We start from the raw sequence: 27872 nt of genomic DNA, 5'->3' as shown, positions 1-27872 counted from the left end.
CACCTAGATAGATCTAATTACACATCTACATAGCACTCACATACAACTCTACAATAACTAATCAATAAGTCCACTATCTAGCACTTACCCACAAGCTCTACAACAAACCAGTGTGCAGGCAATGAAGGGATTTGTTTATTTATTTGGGTAGAGGTTAGAGATTTCAATTGCAAGTTATTAAAGGTTTATTGTAAAATCTTACCATTTTTTAAAACCTGTGAGCAATGACAGACAATCATTTGACAGTGAAGAAGCCATTGTTTGTTCATTCACTGAGACAGCTGCACTGTCTGATATGAATAAACACTGCTGTACAGATCAGCATGCAGTAGTTTACTGCTACCTCCTCAAGCTCTCCTGGGCAGGTTTGTGATTGGATTCCAGACTCGGTTTTGCTTCTGTTGGGTTTTAAACAGGGTATCTTCTCAGTCTCTCTGAGAAGCATGAAGGCTCATCACTTAAATCTCACATTGGGCACAATGTCAACCTTAACCGTTTTCAAGCCAACTTTTCAACAGCTGGAGTTTAGAAATTCTTTTAGAAAACACTGAGGAAATTCTACAGGCACTTTAGGGCTCAGTCCTAACAGGGGAAAAGTCCCCCTGACACCAGTGAAGTAAGTGGGAGTCAAGGATGCTCAGCATCTTAGAGGATTGGGCCCACAGTCCTCATGCTGCTATTGTATCCTCTTTGCATTTAGTGCTGATAATGCATAAATCAAAGTTTACTTAAGATCCAAGCAAAACTCCATATCCTTAATTTTACATATACAATACAGACTATAGATATTACATACATACAGAGGAAAGGTAGCAGATTGTCTTAAAGCTTAATTAGAGAGCTCATTCAACATATAACTAAATTCACACTGAATTGTGTGTGTGTGTGTGTGTCCTTCAGTAACGCAGCCGCCATCTAAAAATGAGTAATTATCCTACGATCATTTAACTGTGAAATAAAGACTTGTGAACTTACCTTCTGACTCTGCCCTTCAACTGTGGAAATGAACCATGCTGATAAGAAGGAAAACAGTAACCCAGGAGGATGCATTTTCATGCTTTTACAGATGGGACCCTTTTCTTGAAGGGGGGGGGGTTGATGTAGAGGATGCAATTTCAGTAAGATAAGACCGCCTACTAAGAATGAGATCCAAGAAAAAACAGAGGTTGAACATAAACAGGGAGAAAACACTTTCCACTCTGGATCTCCTATTCCAAAGTATACAGAAGTGATTGTTACTTTTAACGTCAAACATGAGTCAACAACAGCTTTTTTTCTCTCTCTCTCCTTTTTTTAAACACACACACACACACACACACACACGCCCCCACCCACCCCTGTGGGTAGAAGGTTTACTGAAAACAGGAACATCTACGGATTTCCTCCCACATATCAGTTCAAAACAGATGGAAGGAAATCCTTAGTTTTGAACTGATTGGAATGAAATATGCTAACTATATCTTTAACTGGAGGCAAACCCAAGAGACAAACATACTGGAGAATCTGGATGGCAAATCAATTTCATTTCATAATACAATCAAGCCAACTAAAAAACGCCATCCATCCATTGCCTGTTGCAGCAGATATTTATTTGTTCTATAGGCAAATCTTTGCAGATGGTCTATATGGTACTTAAAGATAACAAATATTGCCTATAAAGCAAAATTGGCCCCTTTGTTGGGGTTTGATGTTTATTTAAAATGCATGAGTTGCTCAACAAGAAGAGTGTTACATTTAGCATACCAGCTTCTCTGTGAGTGACAGCAAAATTATTTTCTAAACACGTTACTGGTAGCTAAAGTAATTCAGGGAGGATGTTTTTCAACACTTGGAGTAATCAAGCCCTTAAATTTAAGAGACATGCTTGTCCTTGCATTGAGTTTGTAACTGAATATCTCTTGCTGGTGGCAATAGAGAAAATTAAGAAGATTTACAACATGTTTGATGGGCGCTTTATCTACAAATGTTGCCAATAGCATTCACTTTATTTAGTGGTGTAAGGAATTGTCCAAACAGCACTTAGCTGTAAATACTATTAGACCATGATTACAGTGACTAAGTATATTAATAGGTTTATTTAGCCATTTCAAATGTGTGTATAAGCAAATCAGTCATTTTTAGAATTTGTGCATATATCTAGATGAACACAGAGTGAATTAATTCTTAATACTTATATAGCACTTTGCATATATATATATATATACACACACACACACACACACACACAGCATGTATTAATACACAGTACTTGGCATACACATTCCCATCAACAAAGTACATAAAAACATAACAAGAAAATAATAGGTACTATACTTACTAATGCTGTTAATTGTAGTCTACCTCTTCTCCCATCTAACAGAGAGATACAGGCTGACGAACAGCGGTGCTATATATCTCACAGCAACAGGAAGCAAACAAGGCCTGTATAAAAAGTCCCAGCCCCGCAACCAGGGCTGCCCCAGGCAGCGGGAACAGCGTCGCGGCGGGCGCGCGCGGGCGCGGGGCGCGGTTCGGCTCGCGGGCTCGGCCGCGCGGCTGGCGCGCGCGCTGGCCATGCCTGCAGCGCAGCAGGGGCAGCCCCCCTCGCCCCCTCCGCAGTGCGGCTGGCGCGCGCGTCGTCGGCTCCGCCGGTGGTGGACCTCGGCGCATGACTGCGGCAGGTCCCCCCCCCAGCCCTGCCGCCCCTAGATTTGGCCGCCCTAGGCAACAGCTTGGTTTGCTGGTGCCTAGAGCCGCCCCTGCCCGCAACTCACTTCCAGCTTGATCAGACGATTCAGCCCATTTGTCCCTATGAGGCATTCTGATGCAACTGCAATCCTGGGAAAAGGGCTATGCAGGCAGCATATCACTATGGAGCACACCTGGATAGACCCAGCCCCTGGTCCATACCAGAGTGAAGTACAGATCAGCGGAGTGGCGTCAGGTGCCAGCACAGTCACCACAGGGCTTGGTGTTCAAAAGGGTTGTGTTGGGATAGAGTGAGGGGAGAAGACAAACTGATATTCAAGAGAGGGGAAAGGGAAGGTCATACATCTGATCTTCCCTTTTCCAAGCATCAAGTACTCCCAGGCCCGCTCCACTTCAGCCATCATCTCTCCGGCACCATACCCACCCTAATCCAGCCACCTTCTCAATGGCAAATTTTCCCTTGGCTTCCGTAGTGAAAAGCACCAGCAACCTAAAGAGCTTCCCAGCTGGGAAAGCTTCCCTCACCTCTCTTTCCTCATGAAAAACAATGCCTCCCATTATGAGCATCGTCCCAGGCAGGCCCCAACCTATTGACCCTCCTGCATCTCCCAACTGAAAGACTTCCTGATTTGTCTACCCTCCCCTTTGTGAAAACCCTCCCCTTGATAGAGAGACAAGTGCCTCACTTTGCTGTGGAAACAGCCCAGCTACCCACAGCAACAATATCCTAAGCTCACCACTGATGACTCCTTTGGGTAGGCTGTAGATCAGAGCAATAGAATAGGTAGGGTAGTTGCAATATATAAAATACGTTATCTGCTAAAATACATGGGCTCTGTTTACCACCACACTACTGCAATATGCCAGTCAAGAAATCAAAGGTCTAAATCTATGTACCCCAAGTCATGTTATTAGTCTTTAGTCATGTGCATAGACTTCTCCTTATCATTAATAATTCTCTGTGAGAGTAAGGTTTGCAGGAACAAGTCCAATGCTCTCTATTTATAATCCCCATTACGTATAGCTGAATTTATTCACAGCATATTTAAAAAAAATCACAAAAAAGTTTGACCGCACAAGTGATCATTCAAAAATCCAGCACAAATTATTAAAGCTGGTCAGAGTTATAAAGAATGAGGAAGTCACTCATTATAAACAAATCAAGGCAGTGTGGAATGAAAATGTACATATTCAAACTGCACAATAGTTGGACAGCAACGTTCTTCTGTCTGCCTCTGATTTGAGATTTAGGCTTACTCAGCAAATGGCTACATTACACATGGCCAAAGCAGGAATTCAGTACAATGCAATTGTTGGAACTGTGGTGTGGTTAAGACTAACCTGCTACCAGTGTTGTGAGAATGTGCTCATGTTCATACATTTTGGGAGTTGGAGGGTAAGAGCAGTGTAAGAATAGATATGGTAATCTTGCTGGATCTTACACTTTAAGAGGGAACTTTGACAATTTATAACATTGGTACTTCCTATATAAATTCTCAGAGAAGTCCTTAAGAGCTGCCTTGGCAGCAAGAGATACTCCCAAACTGTGGCCCATGGACCACTCATGGTGAGCAGAGTACTTGAGCTGGCTGGTCACATGGAGACCAGATTTTTAAGTGCTCAGCATCCACAGCTGAGGGACAGATTTTCAAGAGAGCGAAACTCTTACTGAGGGACCTAAAGAAGGGCCAGATTTCCAAAAAACATCAGCACACAGTAGTTCCTAATGCGACAATGATGGCCAGATTTTCAGAAGTGCTCGGCACCCAAAGTGTCACAGACACAAAAGGTGAAACAAGGACCAATCTTAGGGTTTTAGATTGCTGTCTATCACCGTAATATCTAACCTACTGTAGGGAAATTCTCTTGAGTTATAGATATCATGGTGCCAACTGTTATGCCTTCTTATCAGAGCATACTTCAGTTAAGACAAACAAGTTAGAGGAGGATACACAATCTAAAATGAACACTGAGCAGTTCCATTTTACAGTGACAGGGCATAAAATAAGGGATTAAAAGGTTTTCTTTAAACCAGACAATGTTGCTGCCTCTTAGTGGAACAGGCAGTTTACTCCAGTTATTATTCCAGCAACCTGTGTGAAAACTTGCAGCGCTAATGAAGAGAAAACTTTAGCTACTTGTTACTGCAGGAGTTGGAACAATATAAACAGCTACAGTAACTTGCGGGACTGACCAAAACCCAGAAGTGTTAACAGGGTCAGATACCTTTTGCCCTGGGTTTCTGGAGGACCAGTAGTAATTACCATCAGATAGCAGTCTCTGCCCCGGTTCATAGTGGATAGAAGCCAACATCATTCCAAGTGCTCGCTTACCTGTCACTTTTATGGGCAGTCTGACCAAAGAGGCCAACAACTGAATAAAACAGAATATTGGCAGGGCAAATTTGCATTACTGCTGCATGTATTGCTCCTGTGATATGGGTAACAAAGTCTCTGCCTGTAGTAATTTCTATGTGGCACCTTCCACAGGGGCTGAACTGACCACACCTGCAAAAAGCATTTTAATCAAACCAACCAACCAGCATTAGTGATGGGAGACATCCTTTGCCCGATCCAGCCTGAGAGATTGCAGGTGGGTTCTGGTGGTGTGAAGACAACAATAATTTCTACTGTCAGCTAACTCTTAACAATAGCCAACTCAATCACTGCTACTTCCATTGCTGGCTCTATTAAAAAATCCACCAAAGGTATAGACGGACACCTAAATGTCTTTGCAAGCAAATGCCTCAGGAAAATGCACAGTATTAAATAAAATGAATGTATTACAAATTCTGAGATTCATCATAGAGTTCAGCAACTTGTTATCCAGAAAAGATGATGGAAATGTCTGGGACATATGCTAAGAAAGAAGCCAGACCATCTGCCATGACGGACCTGCCTTTGTGCAGCTGAAGGAACATATAAAAGGGGCCAACTGAGAGAACCCCTCCATCAAACAGTACTTAGAAAAGAAAAATGCATGGGACTTGACATCAAAGACATAGAAAGGGTAGCCCATGAGGGACAATGGTGGCATTTTACAATGGACTTGGGAGAGCTGGGTTCAAGTTCAGTCTTTAAATGACCTGTACAGGAAGTCTGTGGTAATCTACTTGGTGACTCACCTCACACAATGGGGTAACACTTCCCTACCTTCCAAGAGTATTGTGAGGATAACATGGGAGTTAAGCACCTAAATTCCTTTGAGGATCTTGGCCTTAATAAGTCAGGTGCTTAAAAACAAGAGTGATGAGAGCCACATAAATAATATCAATAGATAGATGAGGGTTCTCAACTCTCATTGACTTCAGCAGGAGATGAGAATGCTCAACACCCGTAAGGTTGTGAGCAACTACATTTGGAGGCCTTTGATATTTATCCTACAGGCTCTCTCTCAGCCACCCATCTAATTTGTCTTATCCATAACTGCGTGAACCAAACAAGCTGAGTGCTATAACTGCTGGGAAGGCAACTGCTGTTGACATTTGTTTTGTAAATACAGTAAATGTAGAGTTCATGGGTTTTAGTCAGGTAACTGAATGCATCCCAGTTGGAAAGTAAATTTCTCTAACAAAGGCAAGATATGTAGCAATGTCTACTAACCCTCCACACACCCTCATCCATTTGTATTTGGAAACAGCGGGTCACCAGCCTTCTTTCTGTAGTGTTTGCAGTCATAGCTAGCTTGGGCAATTTCCTGCTATTGAAACCTTTTGTTTACACAGTCTTGATTGAAATGAGAGACACAAACGATTTACCATTCACTCTATCATACCATGTGGCTTTTGCGGGGGGTTGCAAATTCTTTTAAATCTGTGGAAAGAAATAAACACCCTTGTTATGCTCTTTGGAAGAACAAATTTTATTTGCTCAGAATTATATAAATGCCTAGACTGTGGAACTGAAAAAGTACAGTTAAGGAGTACAACCAGCCAAGCCACAAGTACTATATAGGAGAACAGGGCCTACTCTATCACAGAAGCAGAACAAAGTTCCTAAAGGCAGCAAAATTCCTTTGTATTGGTTGCCAGAGCAGAGAGTGATTCTGCAAGGGACGCATTTTCTCCTTTGGCAGGTTGGAAGGGGCAGGCATTCAACAGTCTGCTTAGGACAGCAAAAAAGAGAAGTCACACAGTGACTTGAAGAGAGGGTTTATCTCTCTTTCACACACACACTCACAAAACAACTGTCATATTCCAAGCAGCTGACTAGTGCCTGGTTTGACCTCCATCTCGGGAGCAAAAAGTTGCTGAGCGACTCAGGAGGGTATTATCTAGGTTCACATCCTGTTAATTCAAGTAGTTCAGGTGCAGCATGGCATTTGCAATAGAAATACTGGCAAGTGACTGCTGTCTATTCTAGGCTACTTCTCCCTATGGCCTACATCCAGGTCTTTTACACACACACTAAAATCTCTCTCTGCTCTAACGGGTGCCAGCCACATGTTCCCTTCTAACAGCTTCACTTTGCTGCCTTTCTAACCTACTAGGTAATGTCATGAGGCTGGGATTTTCGAAGAAGTCCAAGAAAGTTAGACAACTCTCACGGAAATTCAATGGGACTCCTTTAGGCTGCTTTGAAAACCCCAGCTCAAGCAACCACCAGCTCAAGCCAGCATGAGATACTAGTTTACTCTATTCCCTTACTGTAGTGCAGATCCTCATGACTGTGCTATATGATAATGACTTGGCATGGAGACACCTGATAATATATCTGGCTGAAGTGGCAGCAAGTGGTTTGCCATGGATTCAGCTGAAACAAACCTAAGAGACTATGGTTCAGCTGCTTGGCTCATGCTAGAAGTGCAGTTGAGAATAGCACTGCCGAATTGAAACACTAACTTCCAGGAGAACATCTCTACCTTGCAATCTCAGTTTGAGCAGGTCAATGCGAGAAGGGTAGAGGAATATCACATTTAACATTCAAGTTTCCAAAAGCTCTGGTCTCACAAGAACTCACAGAGCATTTAAGTAGCTATGGGCTCTCCCTCTCTCCTTGAGGGAGTCTGCAAATCTCCTTTGATCCCTGCCCCACATTTTTAAGTTTCCCCCCCTTTTCGCTTGTCCATTACAGTAACCCTCTCCTGAGTAGACAGCTTTACATCATTGTCCCACCATGCATCTACTTGAGGCCTGGATTGCTAGCAGGCAATACACAGTGCTCCATCAGTCTCAGCCTGCTTTGAAGCATCCTAGCTAGTGTTAGGGATATGGGGGTAGAAACCGCAACCCTGAAGAGTTTAAACTTTCAAGGGGGCACAGTAAATAGCTCAACATACATGCAAATACCAGCCTAGTAGTTACATTAGATCTGCTGCTATTAGAAGTGATCAAGCAGACCATGCATAGCATAGGCCCAAGAGACATTTTAAAAACATTATTGTAGGAACTGAACAATTACCTTACAGGATCAGACCAGAAGTCCATGTAGCCCAGCATCCTGCCTCTGACAGCGGCCAGTGGGAGAACCTCGCAGGAAGCAGATGTGGGAGATATTCTGCCTCTGACATAGATCTCATCTCGATCTCTCATAGAAATTGCTTTAAGCTCTGAAGCATGAGGTTTTATATCCCCTTCCTAAATTTTTATCATTATGAAAGCTCTGGATACTCTTATTACTCATATAAATGTTTGTCCCTTTACGAATCTTGCTAAATTTGCAGTCTCAATAACTTCCTATGATGAGCTCCACATTCTAACAATATGGTATGAGAAAGTATTTATCAGTTTAATTTGCCACCTTTTAATTTAATTGACTGTCACCTTGTTGTGTTATGAGACAGAACCGATGCTCCTAACGCGCCTTCTCTAGACCAGTGGTTTTCAAACTGTGGGTCGCGACCCAGTATTGGGTTGTAGAATGTAAGGCACTGGTCATAGTGGCTCTGGTAAGCACCGTCAACCAGGCCGTTAAAAGTCCCGTTGGCAGTGCTGCCAGCTAGTTCCTACCTGTTCTGACACTGCGCTGCACCCTGGAAGTGGCCAGCAGCAGGTCCGGCTCCTAGGCGGGGAGGCCATGGGGTGTTGCACACTGGCCAATGGGAGCTGGGGGGCGGGAGGCAGTGCCTGCGGGCGAGAGCCTTGCAGAGCTGTACCTGCTAATGGCCGCTTCCAGGGCGCTGGCCGTTTCCGGGGCACAGCATGTCCACGGTGCCAGGACAGGCAGGAAGCCTGCCTGCCTTAGCACCCCTGCTGTGCCGCTGACCAGGATCCACCCAAAGTAACCCCGCACCCCAATCCCCTGCCCCAGCCCTGAGCCCCCCAAACCTAGAGCCCCTTCCTGCACCCCAAACCCGTCATCCCCAGCCCCACCTGAGCCCACATCCCTAGCCTGGAGCCCTGCCCCCTGCTGCACCCGACCCCCTGCCCCAGCCCTGAGCCCCCCAAACCCAGAGCCCCTTCCTGCACCCCAAACCTCTCATCCCCAGCCCCACCTCAGAGCCAGAGCCTGCACCTCAGCCCAAATCCCTGACCCCTTCCCACACCCCAGCGCCCCCTCCCACACCCTGAACCCCTCATTCCCGGCCCCACCCCACACAAGCCCTCACCCCTGCACCTCAACTCTCTGCCCCAGTCCTGAGACTCTCCCACATCCCAAACTCTCAGCCCCAGCTCCACTGGGTCATGGGCATCAACTATTTTCTTCAACTGGGTAGCCAGAAAAAACCACTGGTTTGAAAACCACTGCTCAAGATCATTCGTTATTCTATATATTTTATCATATTCCATCTTAATTTATTTTCTTTCTAAGGTAAACAACAACTGAAGATGAATTAACTGAATCTTTGATATTAATCAGATAGAAATTTAAACAAAAAGGGCAAAGGGATGGAGCTTTATTTTAATTCTCCCAACAGTTTGTTATACAGAAATCTGCATCTAAGTTGACACGAACAGGAAAACAAGTAAAAGAGGGGCTGATTATTATATAAACACACACATATCCAGGCAGCATGGTCAGCTACAATGGTGCATACATGCTATAAAAGTGGATATGGCACAGATGGGAAGTTATGGGGACATAACCAGCGCTGTAAAATTTCATCCTGAAACAGGGGAGACAAAGTTCAGATCAGGACAACGTGGATTATTTTCCTTCAGTCATGTGTTCAAAAAAAGATTCATTTAGATGCATCCTTTTACAATTATAATAAATAGGGGAAGTTAAAAATGTAGAGCCAGATCCTCACTTGGTGTAAACCAATATGGTTTGGTTGAGTTCACTGGTGGTACAGCAATTTACACCAGCTGTGGATCCAGCCTGTATAATTTAGGTAAGATGGTCTTGGGAAGCCATTTTTCTTCATAACTGGGTAATTCTTTTACTTATACATTTGTGCTCTCATAACTTGTACTACCAATCTGAAGACTGTCTCAGAAGCATAGCAAGTGGTACATACTACAGTAGAATTAGGGTAGAAAAAAAATCACAAAAGGAACCTACAAAACTCCACACTGAAATTTAGCCCCAAGGGATAAAGAATGTTTGTTTTGCATTCCCACTAGTGCTTACAATGCAGTTATATTTTGCAGAGCATCTTTTATGCCAACTATACGCAAGATGCTTTCAGAGATATATAACTAAGGGCTTGTCTACACTACAGGACTATTTCGAATCTACTTAAGTCGAATTTGTGGATTCGACCTTAATAAGTCGAATTTGTGTATCCATACTAAATACACAAATTCGAACTTCTTAGTCCACATTCACGGGGCCAGCTTCGACTTTGGAAGCGGTGCACTGTGGGAACCTATCCCACAGTTCCCGCACTCCCCGCTGCCCATTTGAATTGTGGGATTTCCCCCCAATGCATGCTGGGGGGAAAAATGTGTCGGTCATTGAACCGTCAATCCCGCCCTCCCTGTCTTCCTTGAAAGCGCCGGCGGGAAATCTGTTCGCGCCCTTCTCTGGTCGGTTACAGCGTGGACGCCACAGCACTGCGAGCATGGAGCCCGCTGCGATCATCGCTGCACTTATGGCCGTTGTCAACTCCTCGCACATTATCGTCCACCTCTTCCACAGTCAGATGCTGAGAAACCGGGCGAGGAGGCTCCGGCAGCACGGTGAGGAGAGTGGCGCAGACCTCTCACAAAGCAGGGTACGCCGGGCAGTGGAGATCATGGTGGCAATGGGTCAAGTTCATGGTGTGGAACGGCGATTCTGGGCCCGGAAACAAGCACAGACTGGTGGGACCGCATAGTGCTGCAGGTCTGGGATGACACAGAGTGGCTGCGAAACTTCAGGATGCGTGGGGCACTTTCCTTGAACTGTGTGACTTGCTGTCCCCTGCCCTGAAGCGCCAGGACACAAGGATGCGAGCAGCCCTGACTGTGCAGAAGCGAGTGGCCATAGCCCTCTGGAAACTTGCCACGCCAGACAGCTACCGGTCAGTAGCGAACCACTTTGGCGTGGGCAAATCTACCGTGGGGATTGCTGTCATTCAAGTAGCCCACGCAATCGTTGAGCAACTGCTCTCAAAGGTAGTGACTGTCGGAAATGTCCAGGCCATCATAGATGGCTTCGCGCGATGGGATTCCCAAACTGCGGTGGGGCTATAGATGGGACTCACATCCCTATCCTGGCACCAGCCCACCAGGCCAGCGAGTACATTAACCGAAAGGGCTACTTTTCAATGGTGCTGCAAGCTGTGGTGGACCATAGGGGACGTTTTACCAACATCAACGTCGGGTGGGCGGGCAAGGTTCATGACGAACGTGTGTTCAGGAACTCTGGTCTGTTTAGACGCCTCCAGGCAGGCACTTTCTTCCCGGACCACAAAATAACGGTTGGGGATGTGCAGATGCCTACAGTGATCCTCGGGGACCCGGCCTACCCGCTAATGCCCTGGCTCATGAAGCCCTATACAGGCGCCTTGGACACTGAAAAGGAACTCTTCAACTACCGGCTGAGCAAGTGCAGAATGGTGGTGGAGTGTGCTTTCGGACATCTCAAGGGGAGATGGCGGACCTTACTGACTCGCTCGGACATCAGCGAAAGAATATCCCGTAGTTATTGCTGCTTGCTGTGTGCTCCACAATCTCTGTGAGAGCAAGGGCGAGACCGTTGTGGCCGCTTGGGAGGTTGAGGCAAATCGCCTGGCTGCTGTTTACGATCAGCCAGACACCCGTGCTGAGAGAATATCCCAGCGGGAAGCGATATGCATCAGGGAGGCTTTGAAAGCGAGTTTCCTCGCAGAGCAGGGTAACCTGTGACTGTCCACTTGATTTTAAGAGAGCCTGATCATAAACCAAGTTTTCCCCACTTCCCAAGGACGTTTTAAAACTAAGGACATGTTTTAGTAATTAATAATAAATCTTTAGTTGACTTTGCATTTCTGTTTATTCGTTGAAACATGGAAGCATTCTGTGCTGGTTAAGGTGTGCACTGATGGGTGGGTTTGCAGGAAGGCGGGGTGCCGTCCTTGGATCGGGGTTACCATGACGGCTGTGGGTTTGGGCGTTGGACGGGGTGAGGGGTGTGGGGGAAGGGTGAGTATCTGCCCCTGGATGAGGTCTCTTTTTGGGGCTCGGGGCACCGGGGAGGATCGTGACTACGGTCCAAATGCATGTGAAGGGAAGCCTGCCTTTACATTCGGGGATGGCAGGCACCAGGACCCTGCACAAGCATACACATCAAGGAAAGACCCGGGGCAGCATACACCACACAGACTGTCCCTGGTGCCTAGTGACTGCAGTCTGTGTGTGCCCTGCAGTTGACCCTGCAGCCAAGTCTGTAGCATGGCACTGTGGGCTATGCAGTGACATTACAATTCCCCCCCCCCCCACAGAACAACAGAAAGTCTTCTGACACCAGAAACGTGACGGAAACAGTCAGTAACACCAAACCGCTTTTAATAATGTAATACACAGTGGGGGGTTTGAACTTGGAGTTGGGACTGGTTGATGCTGTAAAGAAAGAGCTTGTACAAATTTACAGCGCGACAGTTGTCTCTAACATTATCGGTGTGCTGCGGTGCAGGGACAGTTCTCACGGCCCCTACCGCCCCTCCGTCTTGTCACTTTGGGTGAGGGGGGGACAGGACTTCTTGGCGTTGGAGCGGTTGCAGATGCACTGCAGGGGGCTCTCTCCTCCTGACTGCGGTCTTGCAGAACATCTACAAGGCGCCGGGCGTCTCCGTTTGCTCCTCATTAGACCAAGCAGCGTTTGAGTCGCCTGCTGGTCTTCCTGCCGCCACCTATCCTCCCGTTCCAGGTGTGTGCGATGCTGCTGACACAGGCTCTCCCTCGACTGTCTCTGCTCTGCCGCCTCCGCTCTGGAGCTGGCCATCAGTTCCTGGAACATGTCGTCCCTTGTCTTTTTCTTTCGGCGTCTAATCCGAGCCAGCCTCTGCGAGGGGGATGGCGGGGCAGTCCGGGAAGGAGCCGAAGCTGTGTGATGTGAAAAAGTAGGTGATTTCCTTGAACACATACATGTTTGCCAACAGTAAACACAGTCTAGTCAGTTTCAGTTAACAAGACCAAAGAGGGAACCAAGTCTCAGGAGATCTCAGAACTAGTCCGAGATTTCGGAATACGCTCTCATTGGCGGCGCCATTGCACTGGAGAGCGCACAAGCGAGGAAAGATAGCTGCATCCCTCTTGCACAAAGTCCTGGTAAGCCTTACAGTACATACTGCTTATCAGTTACTGGTTAGCTGTGCTCTCCTGCTAAAGGCAATGTGCAAAGCAGAAAGGATAAGCCTTTAGCAGCCCCTCCCGCCAGCGCACGGAACGATCAATGCATGCTTGTTCTCTGTGGCCTCTCGCACGTGGCTGTTAGGCGAGGTCATTGTTATGCAACCTAATTGTAAACCATTAACAATAGTAACACTACACTAATTGCCCTACTTAGATGCAGTATTTGCAGAACGAGATCACCCTGAGGCGGGTCACTCGTGCCCAGAAAGACCGCATGTTACGGACGCACTGCACAGACCAGGACCATATGCAGCAATGCTAGTAGAGGCGATGGTTCCACTCTATATTCGGATGTCCTGGCGTGGAAGAGTCTGCTTCCACGGAGCGCCCAACAAGCGACCTCTTCAGTAGAACCTGATGCGGAGTCTTTGCGTGTATCTGAAGGACACCTTCGTATAAATGTAGCTAGTGGACTTTTTTTATATACCCATTTGTGTTGACCTTCTCTTTTTTTAGTTTAATATATATTATAGTTTAATATTTAGAATGTTTTAAATTGTAAATATTTAGAATTTTTAAAGTCCATTTGTGTGGACCTTCTCTTCATATAATTTAATATATATTATAGTTTAATATTTAGAATTTTGTAAATACTGTTTCTATTTTTCTATAACAATGTTATAAAAATAAATGTTTATACGTGTGTTGCACTTACCGCCTGATCCTTCCCTGATTCCGAGTCCTGGTTAACGGGGGCGGTTGGTAGGGGATCTCTGTGAGGGTGATGAAGAGATCCTGGCTGTCAGAGAAAGCGGGAGTGGGTTCGAAGTCGCCTGCGCCGTCCTCTAAAGACCCTTCCTCATCTTCCCCATCGGCGAACAGGAGAGGAACTGTCCCGGTACACTATTCCGTCCTCGGAGTCCACCGTCACTGGTGGGGCACTGGTGGCAGACCCACCTAGAATGGCATGCAGTGCCTCGTAGAAGTGGCATGTCTGTGGCTGGGCTCCGGGCGTCCGTTTGCGCTCTGACTTTTGATACCCTGGTCTTAGGTCCTTCACTTTCACGCGGCACTGCATCGCATCCCGGCTGTATCCTTTGTCTTTCATGGCTTTAGAAACCTTCTCGAATGTCTTGCGTTCCGCTTGTTGGAGCGCAGCTCCGAGAGCACAGACTCCTCGCCCCACACAGCGATCAGATCCTGGACTTCCCGGTCACTCCATGCTGGGGACCTCTTTCTATTCTGGGATTGCCCGGACTCCTCTGCTGGAGAGCTCTGCATCGTTGCAGGTGCTGCGGAGCTCGCCCCGATGTGCAACCAGAACGTCAGATTCAAACCGCCCAGACAGGAAAATGAATTCAAATTTTCGCGGGTCATTTCCTGTGTGGCTGGCCAGAGAATCCAAGCTCGGACTGCTGTCCAGAGCGTCAACAGAGTGGTGCACTGTGGGATAGCTCCCGGAGCTGCTAAGTTCGATTAGCATCCACACCAAGCCTAATTCGAGCTAGCAAGTGCGAATTTAGCGTTACTCCACCTGCCGGGGTGGAGTACCAAATTCGAACTAAAGAGCCCTCTAGTTCGAATTAAATGGCTTCCTGGTGTGGACGGTTGAGCGGTTAGTTCGAATTAACGCTGATAAATTCGAATTAAAGTCCTAGTGTAGACCAGGCCTAAGAACAGAGGTATAGATATTCAAGAAGTATAGGTGAGAGATAAGAGGCTTTGAATGAAAATAGAAACGGAGTTGATCAGGTGCAGAGATCAAGGGTGTCCTGCACTTTATGTGCAGCTGAAGACTTATCTGAATACTGAGGATGATGTGCGATAGGATGCACAGGAGGCTGGTGCTGAGTGAAGGGAGTGGAATAGAAACAAACACTCTGATCCTGTAGTTGAATCTGCATGGACAGATCCTGGCACCCACACAAAGCCCCAGTGATCTTAAGGGGGCTCTTAATGGGCATGGGGGTCCATGTAAAGTAGATCCAACTGCAGGATTAGGGCCAAAGTGAGAGGGGAGCTAGAGAAAATGCAATAGAGTGAGACTTTAAACAACAAACCCAAGAAGAGCAATCATGAACTGAAACCTGAAGTGAATGAAGAGCTGGTTGAGATGGTTAAGGATGGAAGATGTTTTATACACACTACACATGGCATGTCCTTCATCTGGCTGAATAAGTGATTGAAAATACTTTATTAGAAAAATATCATGCAATTCACAGATCAGTCACTCAGCTCTCTAAATTGGGTTAATAATGAAAAATATTTATATCATTTGAAAAATACTGCAATACTTATCCAATAAATTATTTAACTAGCTCTGCCCCAAGGTGGAGGAAAGTCAAACTGAAGCAGGTACAAAGATCCTGAGAAGGAATCCTACTCTTTTTTCCTGGTTCCATGATTGGCTAGTTTAACCAAGCTAAAGTGTGTGGATTTTAAAGCTTTTTGTAGCCCCTGGTCTCTATGTATGAACTGATCATATTTGATTGTTTCAACATTCAAGCAATTAAGGTATTGACTTCTTCTAGATGGATATTCCATGACAGGAAGGCAAGCGGTCCTGGTTTTGAACTGATTTGGCACATGCAATTCCCAAGACAGATCTCATGAATAGCAAGATGGAGTTTTCTCCTTAGAATGTTGAGCCACATGTACACAAGGTGTGCAAGGAAAAGGCAAACCCCCACATCCCAAGCAAGTAGGAAGAATTATGAGCAATTCCCTCCAAGCACATCAGGTGCATCTCATCAGTATTATAACAGCTCTTATTCAGGCTAGTAGCAGTCAAACGTCCCAATCAGACTCAAAACCCCCTTATGGTAGGCAATCCTGAAAATTCAGGAAGACAAGGGTTTTCCAGGCCAGTATTTTGCACTGCTTGTAGCAACACTATATGATGATGAAACAATCATTCTGTGTGTTCTCCCCAGGGAGAGGTGGCTGTTTCCAACAGAACAATCTACACATCATACCCTAGCTACATTACTTTTGGCTGACTGTGGAGAATTTTGGACTAAAGAATCTAACAGAAGGCCAGCACCAGAGAAGCTCCTTCTAGAAGCCATTCCCTTCACATTTGGTCAGTTTTATTTTTTAAAATGAGTGCTTCCTGGAAAATAAGTAAGTGTATGGTAAAACAGGCGTAGTATGTTGCTTTCACCTACCATAACGTTCAGACCCAAGTGTTGCTTTTAGGAGGCCTCTACCTCTAAACACTCTTCTTCACTTTAGCATAGGTGCAAATAGGTGCTTTCACTTACTAGGGCACAAATCTAGAGTAACTTGAGTGGAGTCACTCTGGTTTAAACAGCAGACGCTGGCCCTTATACTTGTATACAAATCATCTGTGAGGCTTTTCTATTAAATATCTGCAAGATAGAGACCTTTTTTTTAAGTTGTCCTAAGGTAAACATTTTCAGAAGAATTTAAGTCGTCATTTCACACGTGACTTAGGCACTGAGGAGCCTAATAGTCATTGTAACTCAATTGGACCTCAGCATCGTTGAATATTTTACCCTTAATTTTCCTCTTGTAAAAGAGGAAGTTTTTTTTGGTCTAAAGGCAGTGAAGCTTAGAAGAGTAAAAATGCTATTTGAGGTCATTCATTCATTCATTCATGCCCGTCACCCCAACCGGGGTATGGGCCGCCAACAACAGATCTCCATAGTCTTCTATCCTGGGCCATTCGCTCTAGCTGGTTCCAGGTATAGAAGGTCGCGTCGCCAGGTATTTGTAGGGTCAGGTTGTTGTATGTATTAAATTCCTGACTTAACTAGAAAAGATGTCTTGCTTTCCTGAAGAATTTACGGCCACAGGGCAGTCTCCTTTGGTGGAAGGTTCATACCCACAATTGATTAATTCAGTCTATAGTTTAGGAGTGCTCCTGGACTACTCACTGATGCTAAGCTCTGACATGGCAGCCAGTAACACTTTCCAGTTAGCTAGGAGATTCTGTCCTATTCTGGTGTATGACAAACTGGCCTTGGTTATTCACACTTTTGTCATCTCAGCTGAACTATGGCACTTCAATATACCTGGGAATGAAGCCTTCAGTGCTTAGGAAGTTCCAGATGGTACACATTTCCACAGCAACATGGGCTACTGTAAATACATCAAACCGGTCCTCTGCTCCCTGGCTTCCCACACGATATCGCATTGATACAAGGTCTCGGGCATTATCTTCAAGGCACTCAATGATCTGGACCCAGGATATCTACAAGATCAAATGAAGCTCTGAGATGAAGACTGTGGTTGACAACTTTGCTCCTCTAGCACAATGGAACTTTCTACAGTAAGGGCAAAAAAGCTCATCTGTTCAGGAGAGGGCAGCTTTCAAGGCTGTAGAATGAACTCCCGCAGGAACTAAGGACCAGCACAAACCTCAACACCTTCCCGCTAAGTGCAAGGCACACCTTTGATCTTTCCTTTTCCAACATAAACATATAGCAACGTGTTTTTATATAATACAAAATATTCCAAAACAAAGTTCTCCCCCTGCCATTAGATAGACGCTAGTAAAGTTAAGGCCCTACAGGAAAGCGCTCAGATACTACAATGATGAGAAGGGTACAAAAATGTATACAAAACAACCTTGCTATAAATCAGAAGCACTTACTTACAGTCATCACCAGAACAGTTATTTATACTTCTAGAGTTAGGGACAGAGACTCAGTTGATCTAAACTGGCATAAGCTCTATAGCAGTCACTGCAGCTACGCTGCTTTATACAATCTTGCAAATGCTTGAAATAATCAGTGTGAATAAAGATATACAGAAAACAAGTCAGGTAAACAAACTGTCAAATTTCACTTTATTTGTATTGAGAAAGTAGGCAACAAACAACACTTGGTACTCAGAGGTGCAAATTTACCATTATTTGCTGGCAAAATGTTAATCTATCAATGCTGGGCACTCTTCATTTCCATGACAGTAGCAAACTGATTTAATCATTTTACAAATCTATAATGAAAGAGTGCCACGGAACTATAATTTCAGATGAAAATGTAACATTTAATTGTGGTTTCTCCAGGTGACTTTTTTCACTAGGTTCATGATTAGCAGCAAACAATTAAATTTGACCTCAAAAAGACAAAATGTCAAAGTGTTTGTTGTCATTAAATAATAAGTGTTAGCAGCATACCCAATAAAATACATCTTGTACAAATACCATTGCACTTTTAACGTCACAAGCATTTTTCTTACCATTATTTACACAGTATAGTTTGTATAGAACAGTTAGACTGATATATATTGAAAAATAGTGGAAATGTTAATAGTCCTAGACAACATCTAGTGTTGACTCCTTTTGTTCCATACAGTTTCCCAGGATGCTTCATGAAAATCGTGTACGTATACCATTGCATAAAAATAGAATTTACAAAAAGCTTATTTCTCAGTTAACACTTCAGAAGTTTATACTGTATTACTATATTAAATTGTTCACTGCACAAGGGAACCATAATGACAATAGAGTCGAGCATCAGCCTCTGATTAAGTTTTCAGATAATACCAAAGTCCTACTTATTCAAGTACTGTTCTTTATTTCACATTCCAATCACTTAGCTGTGCGACAATTATCCAGTGAGTTCCAAAGGCAGCTCCCGACCACATAAGATCTCCCACTGTCTTGCAAGCAGTGATATTAGTTTCTCACGGCTTTCTGCACTTGGGATAAAGATATACCACTGGATCTCTCTATTCCCACTGCCTTTATGTTTAGCATTTAACTTTGGGGCACTGAAAGTATCTCCAAAGTGATCCAGCATTAGGTTCTGCATGAGATCTTGGTTCTGAACGTCATCAAACACAAACGTGAGGGCCTGTGGATATGTCTGATAGCCCATAAGCACTCTGTCTAAATCACGGATTCGTCTTCCATCTGTGAGTTGATATTTGTCTCTCTTTGGTGGTTCCTTTGCAAATTCAGGTAGCGGGTAACTGATATAATCCTCATTGAAAAGGAACAAATCCGAACTGGTTAAAATGAGTGTTTTAGGCTGAAGTGAACTATTGGCTTGAGCAGTTTCTTCTGTATGATTCACTTGAAATGCCAACACATACAGAAGGATATTTAGAGACTGGAGGTTAGCCAAACTGTACATCTTCTCTGCCACTAGAAAAGCAAGGTCCCCAATTTCCTCTTCACTGGGATATATAAACTTTACTCTACTAGAGTGAATCAGTTCATAATTCTCCATTTTTCCTGCAAGCACAAATATACATGAATTTTACTTTAAATTCTGTATTACACAATACTTCCCTGATGCATGTGGCTAAACATTAGATCCTTTGACAGTTTGTTGCAGCTGGAACAACTCAAGTTTAGCCATTATTTATGCACAGTTTTTATTTGTATAAAATACGTGAATAATTTATTTGGATTGCATGTCCTTAACTGGATTTCTCATCTGCCTCTTGCATCGTCAACCATTTTCAGTTCCAATTAAATAATCTTTAGTAGTGGTGGTGACGTAAGAGGCAGAAAAAAATAGCTGGATTCTCAGACCATAGATAATATTTGTCTTGCTAGTAGTTGGAGAGACAAATCAACTTTTGAGTTCTAAACGGATTGAATCCAGTATGGAATCATTGAGAACACAAATATGAAATCCCTTATTATTGCTATAGCAGATGAACAGACATCTTTAAATGGTCCCTCTGAAAAGAACTTTCTCACAAATTGTGTGTTATGTCTAATGTCACATCATGATGTGCACACCACTCCCTAAGGAGCAAGCTCCTGCAGTAGGAGGAGGATTCGCTGCTTCTGGTCTACCATAAGTGGCTGTAAGTAAAATGTTTTAGGCCAGACTTAAGCAATGATTTCCTTAAAAGCTTTCTTAAAATAATCACAAGCACCATCAAAAAATTCAGCTTTATTTAGAGAACCTTCTGCTAAGTTTAGAAATCCTAGCCAAAAGCAGAGTTATCACTGTGCATTTTAATAGCTGAAGGTACAAATTTAACACATTTTAAAAATCCCTTAAATCTTCTCTAATCTGTCATTGTTACTGGTCCACGAACGTACAACCTTTAGAGACCAAAAAAGTCTCTCTCCTGCAGAAGTTAAGAGACTGTTCCTTAAAGAGCGCTAAGTTACAAGTCTAACCTATAAATACAAGCTACAGCTGTAGATGGCCCAAAAGATTATGTAAGGGATGTAATTTATTGGATTCTATAAAAGGAGAATTATATCATCATATTGCCTCCCCCTGTGCAAATGTATTAGAAATTAAACATTTCTGTTCAGACAGGAAAGTCTAGGATAAACTCACACAGGACTTCAAGTGGAAGTGGAACTGAGTTAATAGGAAGCAGACAATCAATGCATAAAATCTTTTACTTTTGGATTTTTAAAAAATACACATTACACAGTATTCGATATATACTAGAAGAGGGCCTCATCCTCCCTGACTGAACTAACCTCGATATCTCTAGACTGATTCTTGCCTGCATATTTATATCTGCCTCTGGAAATTTCCACCACATGAGTCTGACGAAGTGGGTATTCACCCATGCAAGCTTATGCTCCAATACTTCTGTTAGTCTATAAGGTGCCACATGACTCTGTTGCTTTTTACAGATCCAGACTAACACGGCTACCCCTCTAGTATTTGATATACTAACCTAAGAGTGTAGAATGGACCATTTACCTGTATTTTTATTCCCAAATTCAGAGTAGAAATCCTTATCTACTGGTTCTGGTGAAGGTGTGCGTGCCAGCAATGACAGCACTGCCATGAGGTGCTGTATAAAGGCATGAGTACTGTAACTGTCTCTGGTTAGACAGGTTACTATATGATCTGCAGAATGTCCTGGAGAAGACAGAATATAAGCCAGTTACATATCTATTTGTAGCTTTACTACAATTTCAGCAGACGTTCATTCACCACCATAGAATATTTCCTGTAGTGACGGATTTGAGATGTCTTTATTTGGTTAACTAGTTAGAACTGATCCTCTGACCAAAAGATAAGGGACCCTCCCAGACCTACTGAAAGATTAGAGCATGTACTTTCATAAGGTACTTTATTTTGGAACACTGGATATGAACATTTCTGAATGTAGACATTTAACTCCATAACTGTTCATTACTTTGAAAATTTACCTTCAAAAGAAGACAAATTTCTGAAAATATTTTAATTACGGATGTTAAAAGTGAACTAAGTTAAAGGAAAAATTCCTCCTGCTTTTCCAGTTCAATTTGTGCACTTACACTTTGATTAAGGTCACCTACAGCATCACCTTTTTATGGTCAGTTTCCTCATTAGGGTCTTTGCCACAGCAGAGAGGATATAAGAATGGACACACTGGGTCAGACCAATGATTCATCTAGCCCAGTATCCTGTCTACCGATAGCAGCCAATGCCAGGTGCTTCAGAGGAAATGAACAAACAGTGCAATTACTGAGTGATCAATGCCATCATTTAGTCCAGCATCTGGTAGTCAGAGGCAAGTTGTAATACTTGAACTTGTATATTAAAGTCACTAGATTTCAAGATGACAGAATCCCTTTAAAAATGTATAAAGACTGGGTTTCAGTCTTAAAGTCTCCCATAAACTTTGCAGTACAAATTATACCTTCAATCGCAATCTTCACATGACAGGGAAAGCTAAGAACAGAGTTGACAACTGTATCCCTAACTTTGGATTTCTTTGTTTTGTTGGGTCTCAGGTCAACTTGAAATTTATTTTTTATATTTTAATTAAATATCTGGCCTTACTGATTAAAAGTACTATATAAGACATAGATGATATTATTCTCTGATGGGGTTTGTTTTTAGGAGAGCTAAGCTAAGCTAGTTATTATGTTCCCAAAAAGAGCAGAGGTAAAATTTTCAAAAGCTTCTAGGCTACTAAGTCACTTGAATCCCTTTGACTTTCATTGAGATTTAGCCATCCAAGTACCTATATCACTTTTCAAACTGGGACAGGTTCTTTTGCAAATGTTACCCTAGGCCAGCTAGAAGTTTAGTGTCTACTTTTGCTGGAGGTCTCTGTTAGCATCACATCACTGAGACATGAAAATAGGACATACCATGTAATTTTAAAAATTGGTTAAAGGGATGGAATAGAGGCTTCAAGGCATAAACATTTACAATAATTTCTGGAAGCCAAAAGAAAAATTATAATGGGAAATGACATTTAATGAGTGACTACGATAAATTCACATTAAAAATGGAAGGTGCTACAAATTCTTAAGAATGAAAGACTAGGGAAGAATAGTTTATATTTCCTTTGTTTACTAGCCTTATGTATCTGGGAAGCATGTTCAAACAAACTGGCAGAATGGTCTCTTGGCAAGAGACACTAACTCTCATAATGGAGTAAGAGTCAAGGGATATTTGCATCTATTTCAAAATATGGTGGGAAATCTCAATTTGTGTGCAACTAGATTAAAGAACTGGATGAGCTCTACTCAGAAAACCTGCCAAATAAACCATTAAAACATAACTTACTTATATTCAGTGTTTAGAGTTCATTACTATCTCCATTTCTGCCCATTCAAGTCTTGAGGCAATAGCCAAATATCATTAAACCATCATAAAATCATTTTCTGCTTTTTGCTTGAATGAAGCTACAGCCACAGATTCAATAAGCACCATCATTTTGTAGTAGTTCATGGTTATCTGCCTACACATCTTAATGGCAGAGGCACTTGTGGTGAAACACTTACACTAATGCATCACAACAAGGCTACAAGTTTCAAGTTTCAACCCACTATGCACACAAATCAAGAAAAACACTCAACATGCAGAGCACATTTTCATTCACTGATCACTTAATCCTTTGAGTGCACTATGTTGTACACATGCATACTTAAAGATTTGAATTTAATCAAACTGCAAAAAGATATGAAACATTCAATTGGAAATGTTCACTCCTGCTTTCCTTGAATGTTTTACACATGGCTGAAGTGATTATTTTCCCCACATTTTATTTCACTTTAGGCGAGGAAAGTGTAAAATTTCACACCCCTAAATTATTAATTGGGCAACATAAGCCACTGGAACTGGACAGTCTTTTCAGCCACGCTTATTTATATAGTGGCACCAGTGTGACATCATAAATGTTAACATACTGGAAATGTGTTAATTATAAAAAGGCAGCAGGATAACATGGTGCTCCGTATCAAGAGTGAAGTGAAGACAGGGATGAAATCAAGATGACAGTAGTATCTGCAACTAGAAAAATCTACAGCATAAAATGTTACTCACCAGTAATTCGAAAATACTGATCAAAAAGTCCAACATTCACTGATTGCAGATCGTTAAGTTTTAGCACAAAGCAGCAAGAGAGGTGGAAAGAGCTATTTTCAAAATCTGAGTTTTCGTGATTCCAAAAGTCTAATGAACGAAGAATATAGTATGATAAAGAGCAAGTCACAAAAAGGAAGAATGATAAATTTAGACTACAAACATAATTATATTCAGATCCTACAGTGATCTATATTAAAAATTAAATTATAAATTTCTCCACTGTTGTGCTTGAAACAAACCCTTGAAAAGCATTTTTCTTTAATGACTACTCATTTAATATTGGAAGCTTTCTTTATGCAGATACATTCCAAAAATTCAGAAACAAGAGATGGTACTGCATTCAGTGAAATATCCACCCCCCATCACCATCTATGAGGATGATATATCTGGCTTTCAGACTTTCTTAGAGTTCAAAGTATATCACAAAGGCACAGGACCCCTAAACACATGGACACAGGCTGCACTCAAAGGCAGAAACTAGTCCTAAGATACCACACTTTATGAATGGTGGCTAATAGCTTTCTTGGGGCAAACTACAGCTCTGAACCTCATCTCTGGTAGTATACCTGAAATAAGAATCTGGCCCAAAACGCACATGCCAGAGTGAACAGAGGAATGTTAAGAGGAAAGAGGTTTATGAAGAAGTCTTATTCTTGCCCAAACCAGAAGAAACCCATCCACCACACGTGCCACTGATCTACAATGAGCCACAGTATCATCGTGCTGGGAAATCTCTACTTGTGCGCAACGAGATTAAAGAGCTGGATGCTCTCTACTCAGCAACCATGCCAGATAAGCCATTAAAACATAACCTACTTATATTCAATGTTTAGAGTTTGTTACTTTCTCCATTTCTGCCCATTCTTTGGCGGAACATGTACTTTGCCTTCTGAAGATGAGCACATTCAAGGAATGGCTTATACATAATCAAAATAAAATTAGGCAACCTCAATCTAAAAATATTAAGCCTCGCTCCTGAGAAGACAATCATGTGGTAAACAGCTAGTGCGGACTGGGAGACCCAGTATCAAAAGCAATTGAGGTGTTTTGCTCCTCGAACTGGCAAATATTGCTGACAGCATGTCACATTCTCAGGGCCACACTATGCCCATGAACCATATGCAACTCCCACTGACAAGTAGTCAGTAAGTTACTCACATGACAGAGGGGCACAATACAACCCTTAGGCCTGTCGCACATTACTGCTGGCAATGGAATGGTATTTCAATTGCGTAGAAGATGCTGGGGATTGCTAAGTAACATCAGAAAGAAGCATGCACAGACGTCATGGAGAAGGGGCTATTTGAGGTGCAGTGCTGGATGAAGACCCAAAACCCTTATTGCAAGGTAAAGCCCCAGGCACGCATGCATGCTGCAAAGGGCGAGCCTGGAAAAACCCATGATGGGATGTTTAGAGTCCCTTGGCTGCAAAAATGAGTGCTAATCAAAAATGGGGGGGGAGATAGCTCAGTGGTTTGAGCATTGGCCTGCTAAACTCAGGGTTGTGAGTTCAATCCTTGAGGGGGCCATTTAGGGATTTAGTTGGGGATTGGTCCTGCTTTGAGTAGGGAGTTGGACTAGATGATCTCCTGAGGTCTCTTCCAACCCTAATAATCTATGATTCTATGATCACCTTGAATATAAAGGAAGAAGAGTGTGACAATAGAGGCTCACTTACCAATTAACCCTGCAACTTTATTAGAGATTCAAAATTAACCCTTTTTGTCTTACCCAACTGATGCTCATTAGTATGAGTTACAGAATCATCCAACAGAAAGTAAATAGCTTTTGTTGAGAGCATCACACAAGCCGTCACTTCTGTGTCAGGAGTTTTATAAAATAAAACAGAAGACCACATAAGATGTCTCAGCTCTTCGTTTTCCACCTGCAAGACAAATTATGTTGCTTGATTTTGCACATTTTTACCTCTGACTTGCTAGAAGCAGCTTTTGGGAACTGCTTTCCTGGTAAACCAATGCAAAACTAACATATGAACACAAAAGTGTGATAATGTTTTCCCCAAAGTTGCTGAGTGCAGCTGTATTGGAAGAGTTGTCCATGAAACTGTTCTAGTGTGTATGAGATTAAGAATCGGTGACAGAAAGTTTTTTATTGTGGTCTAGCCTACCACACTATTCGATTCCAAGATTCACAGAGTTGATGAGGAACTATTTAAAAAATCTAAAACCAGAAAACCTGGCAGAGTTATGCCCATAAAATCTAGTTAAGGAGCTTCTGTAAGTAAAAGTAAAGTTCACGACGCCTGCCATATCTCAAAGAGCAACACAAACCTTCAAATACTGCTGAGGAGATAAGTTTCAAGCAGCTTTATGAAAAAAGGAGGAAGCATGACTAGCAATTACCTCAGACACATGTTATACTGGGAAGTAGAATTAGAATGCATTTTACTATATTAACTTACTGGCATAGTTTCTTAGATGTTATGCCCAGAACACTTGATATCTGTTGAAACTACGCTAATGATTTTTCCAAATTCAGTAAAACCAAATTGAGTTCACAAACCCTTCATCCAACATTTGCCACAATATTGCTGTTTCAATTTCCTAAATCAGCATTTCTGGGCCTCACTTTGAAAATATTTCAGGTTGTGATGATTCCCCTGCCCCAAAGTGATAGCAAATTACTGTACATACTCAGAGGAGCACACTTATGGTATTGCCACCCTTACTTCTGTGCTGCTGTTGTATCTCCCTTCCCCCTTCAGCTCCTTCTTCCCCCAGCAATATTTTTTGTGATCTTGCAACCTCCCTACAATAGCCTTGTGACCCCCTTTTGGGTCAGGACCCATAGTCTGAGAAACATTGTTCTAAACCATTATTTTAACAGCTCCTAATTTGATCTCATTCCATAAAAAGTCTGTAGGTTCTCAACTAAAACCATTGTCGAAGACTTACGAACTGCAGAATTGAGTATCATGTAGACTGAGTACGTTCTACTGAAAGTCTGGTTAACTGCACCTTAAAAAATTCTTTGGTGTTCACTGCAAGTTTGAATAGCTTTTCAACTGACATTTTCATTCTGATCATAGTGAGTTTTCTTTCAAACTACAGCAAAATGACTTAAGATAAGAGTTGTATTTTCAAGCTGGACATCCAACCCATTAACATCCCAACTAATATTTGCTTGGTATCAGATATTGGATTTGTCAACTGAGAGAGCGCTAGTCTTTTTGCAAATGCAATAGCTATGCCTATGTAATTCTGTATTTATACACAAGCATCACCTAAGAAGCCCTAAGACACTCTTCCAGTGAAATCTGAATGGCACGCAACTAAATTCTCTCAAAGCCCATCCTACCATTGTTTGTAACTTTCTTAACTCTTACTGAAGAAAAAAAAAAAGCTGCATCCTTGGAGAAACACTGTTTTCAAGACAAATATGCCATTAATTTAGGTACTGATCCTGCACTGAGGACCTTGTGGCCAGACCTGGAGCTTTGTAAGGCCCCAACAACTTTTGTGAGACTCAGAATAGGGGTTCACTCAATTGGAAGCAGTTACAGGGTTGGGGTCTTGATCAGTAAGTTCCAGATTTAGGAGTATCTCTTATGTTCTGGGTTTAAGTTTGAACAAGAAAGGTTTTTAAATACATTTCTAGTTTTAAAAGGTTGATGGTATCCTGCATAAAGTGTCCCTAATTTGCACACAATACCTCAGCAACGCTGTTATGGAAAAACTCCACAATCGCATTTCCTTTTAGCCCAGCCACATACTGAAGAGATGAAGATATTGGAAGATAAGCTGGAATTTGGTTATCTTCCGTAATTTTCTGCATCAGAAATTCAGATGGATATAAAGATGATAGCGTCAAACAAGGCTTGCAAAAGCTAGGAGGCAGAAGAGACCAAGAAACATCAGGTCAGAATGCACACTCAAAAACTGTAACTAACAAGTAGAGATGCAGATTTTTTTCCCCACATAAGCAACATTCATACTGTCCATTCTGTATTTCATAACAGAGATTTGTGGGTTTAGTAGCAGCATATTATATTTTGTTTCAATGGAGTTCCTGTTCACTACGTAAATTATTTTACTTTAACACCTCTGTTTGCTTTCCTTCTACTAGGTTTCAGGCAAAATGCAAAGCTTTCTTTCACAAGAGCATACAATAGGTTGTAAACAAAGCTGAGCAGCAGGTATGAACTGTCAACTGATATTGTATAACCCTGTATCCAGAGTGAAAGGATAGACACTACAAGTACTAGGGGCCTGATTCTCATACACCCAGGTCCTGCTGCACTGTTAAACGTAAGTTTCCAGTAACAC

At 42.7% G+C, this 27872-nt stretch overlaps 2 protein-coding genes across 8 annotated transcripts in view; both read right to left on the bottom strand.

The window, feature by feature from the left end:
- Positions 1 to 2395, bottom strand: part of STAB1 (stabilin 1) — a 106843-nt gene extending 104448 nt beyond the window's left edge. For 2 of the 3 annotated variants that reach the window (XR_005582999.1, XM_039482225.1), the window contains exons 1-2: positions 2318 to 2395; positions 976 to 1136 (exon numbers count right to left, since the gene is read on the bottom strand). Coding sequence is in view for 2 of the 3 variants with exons in the window: in XM_039482225.1 (XP_039338159.1) it covers positions 976 to 1056 (81 nt within the window). In the remaining variant the exon portion in view is untranslated. Of the gene's footprint in view, positions 1 to 975; positions 1231 to 2317 lie in introns of those variants that run through there. The other variant, XM_039482226.1, reaches the window with a different exon arrangement.
- A 15714-nt stretch (positions 2396 to 18109) lies between these two features.
- NISCH (nischarin) overlaps positions 18110 to 27872 on the bottom strand; it is a 93984-nt gene continuing 84221 nt past the window's right edge. For all 5 annotated transcript variants that reach the window (XM_039546402.1, XM_039546405.1, XM_039546401.1 and 2 more), the window contains 5 exons: positions 27259 to 27433; positions 25318 to 25471; positions 23545 to 23673; positions 20980 to 21141; positions 18110 to 19529 (listed from right to left, as the gene is read on the bottom strand). In XM_039546402.1, the coding sequence (XP_039402336.1) occupies positions 18901 to 19529; positions 20980 to 21141; positions 23545 to 23673; positions 25318 to 25471; positions 27259 to 27433 (1249 nt within the window). In that variant the 3' untranslated portion in view covers positions 18110 to 18900. The remainder of the gene's footprint in view (positions 19530 to 20979; positions 21142 to 23544; positions 23674 to 25317; positions 25472 to 27258; positions 27434 to 27872) is intronic.

The sequence above is a fragment of the Mauremys reevesii genome, linkage group 7 (genome assembly GCF_016161935.1).
Source record: "Mauremys reevesii isolate NIE-2019 linkage group 7, ASM1616193v1, whole genome shotgun sequence".
NCBI lineage: Eukaryota > Metazoa > Chordata > Testudines > Geoemydidae > Mauremys > Mauremys reevesii.
This window is presented reverse-complemented; position numbering and strand designations above follow the sequence as displayed.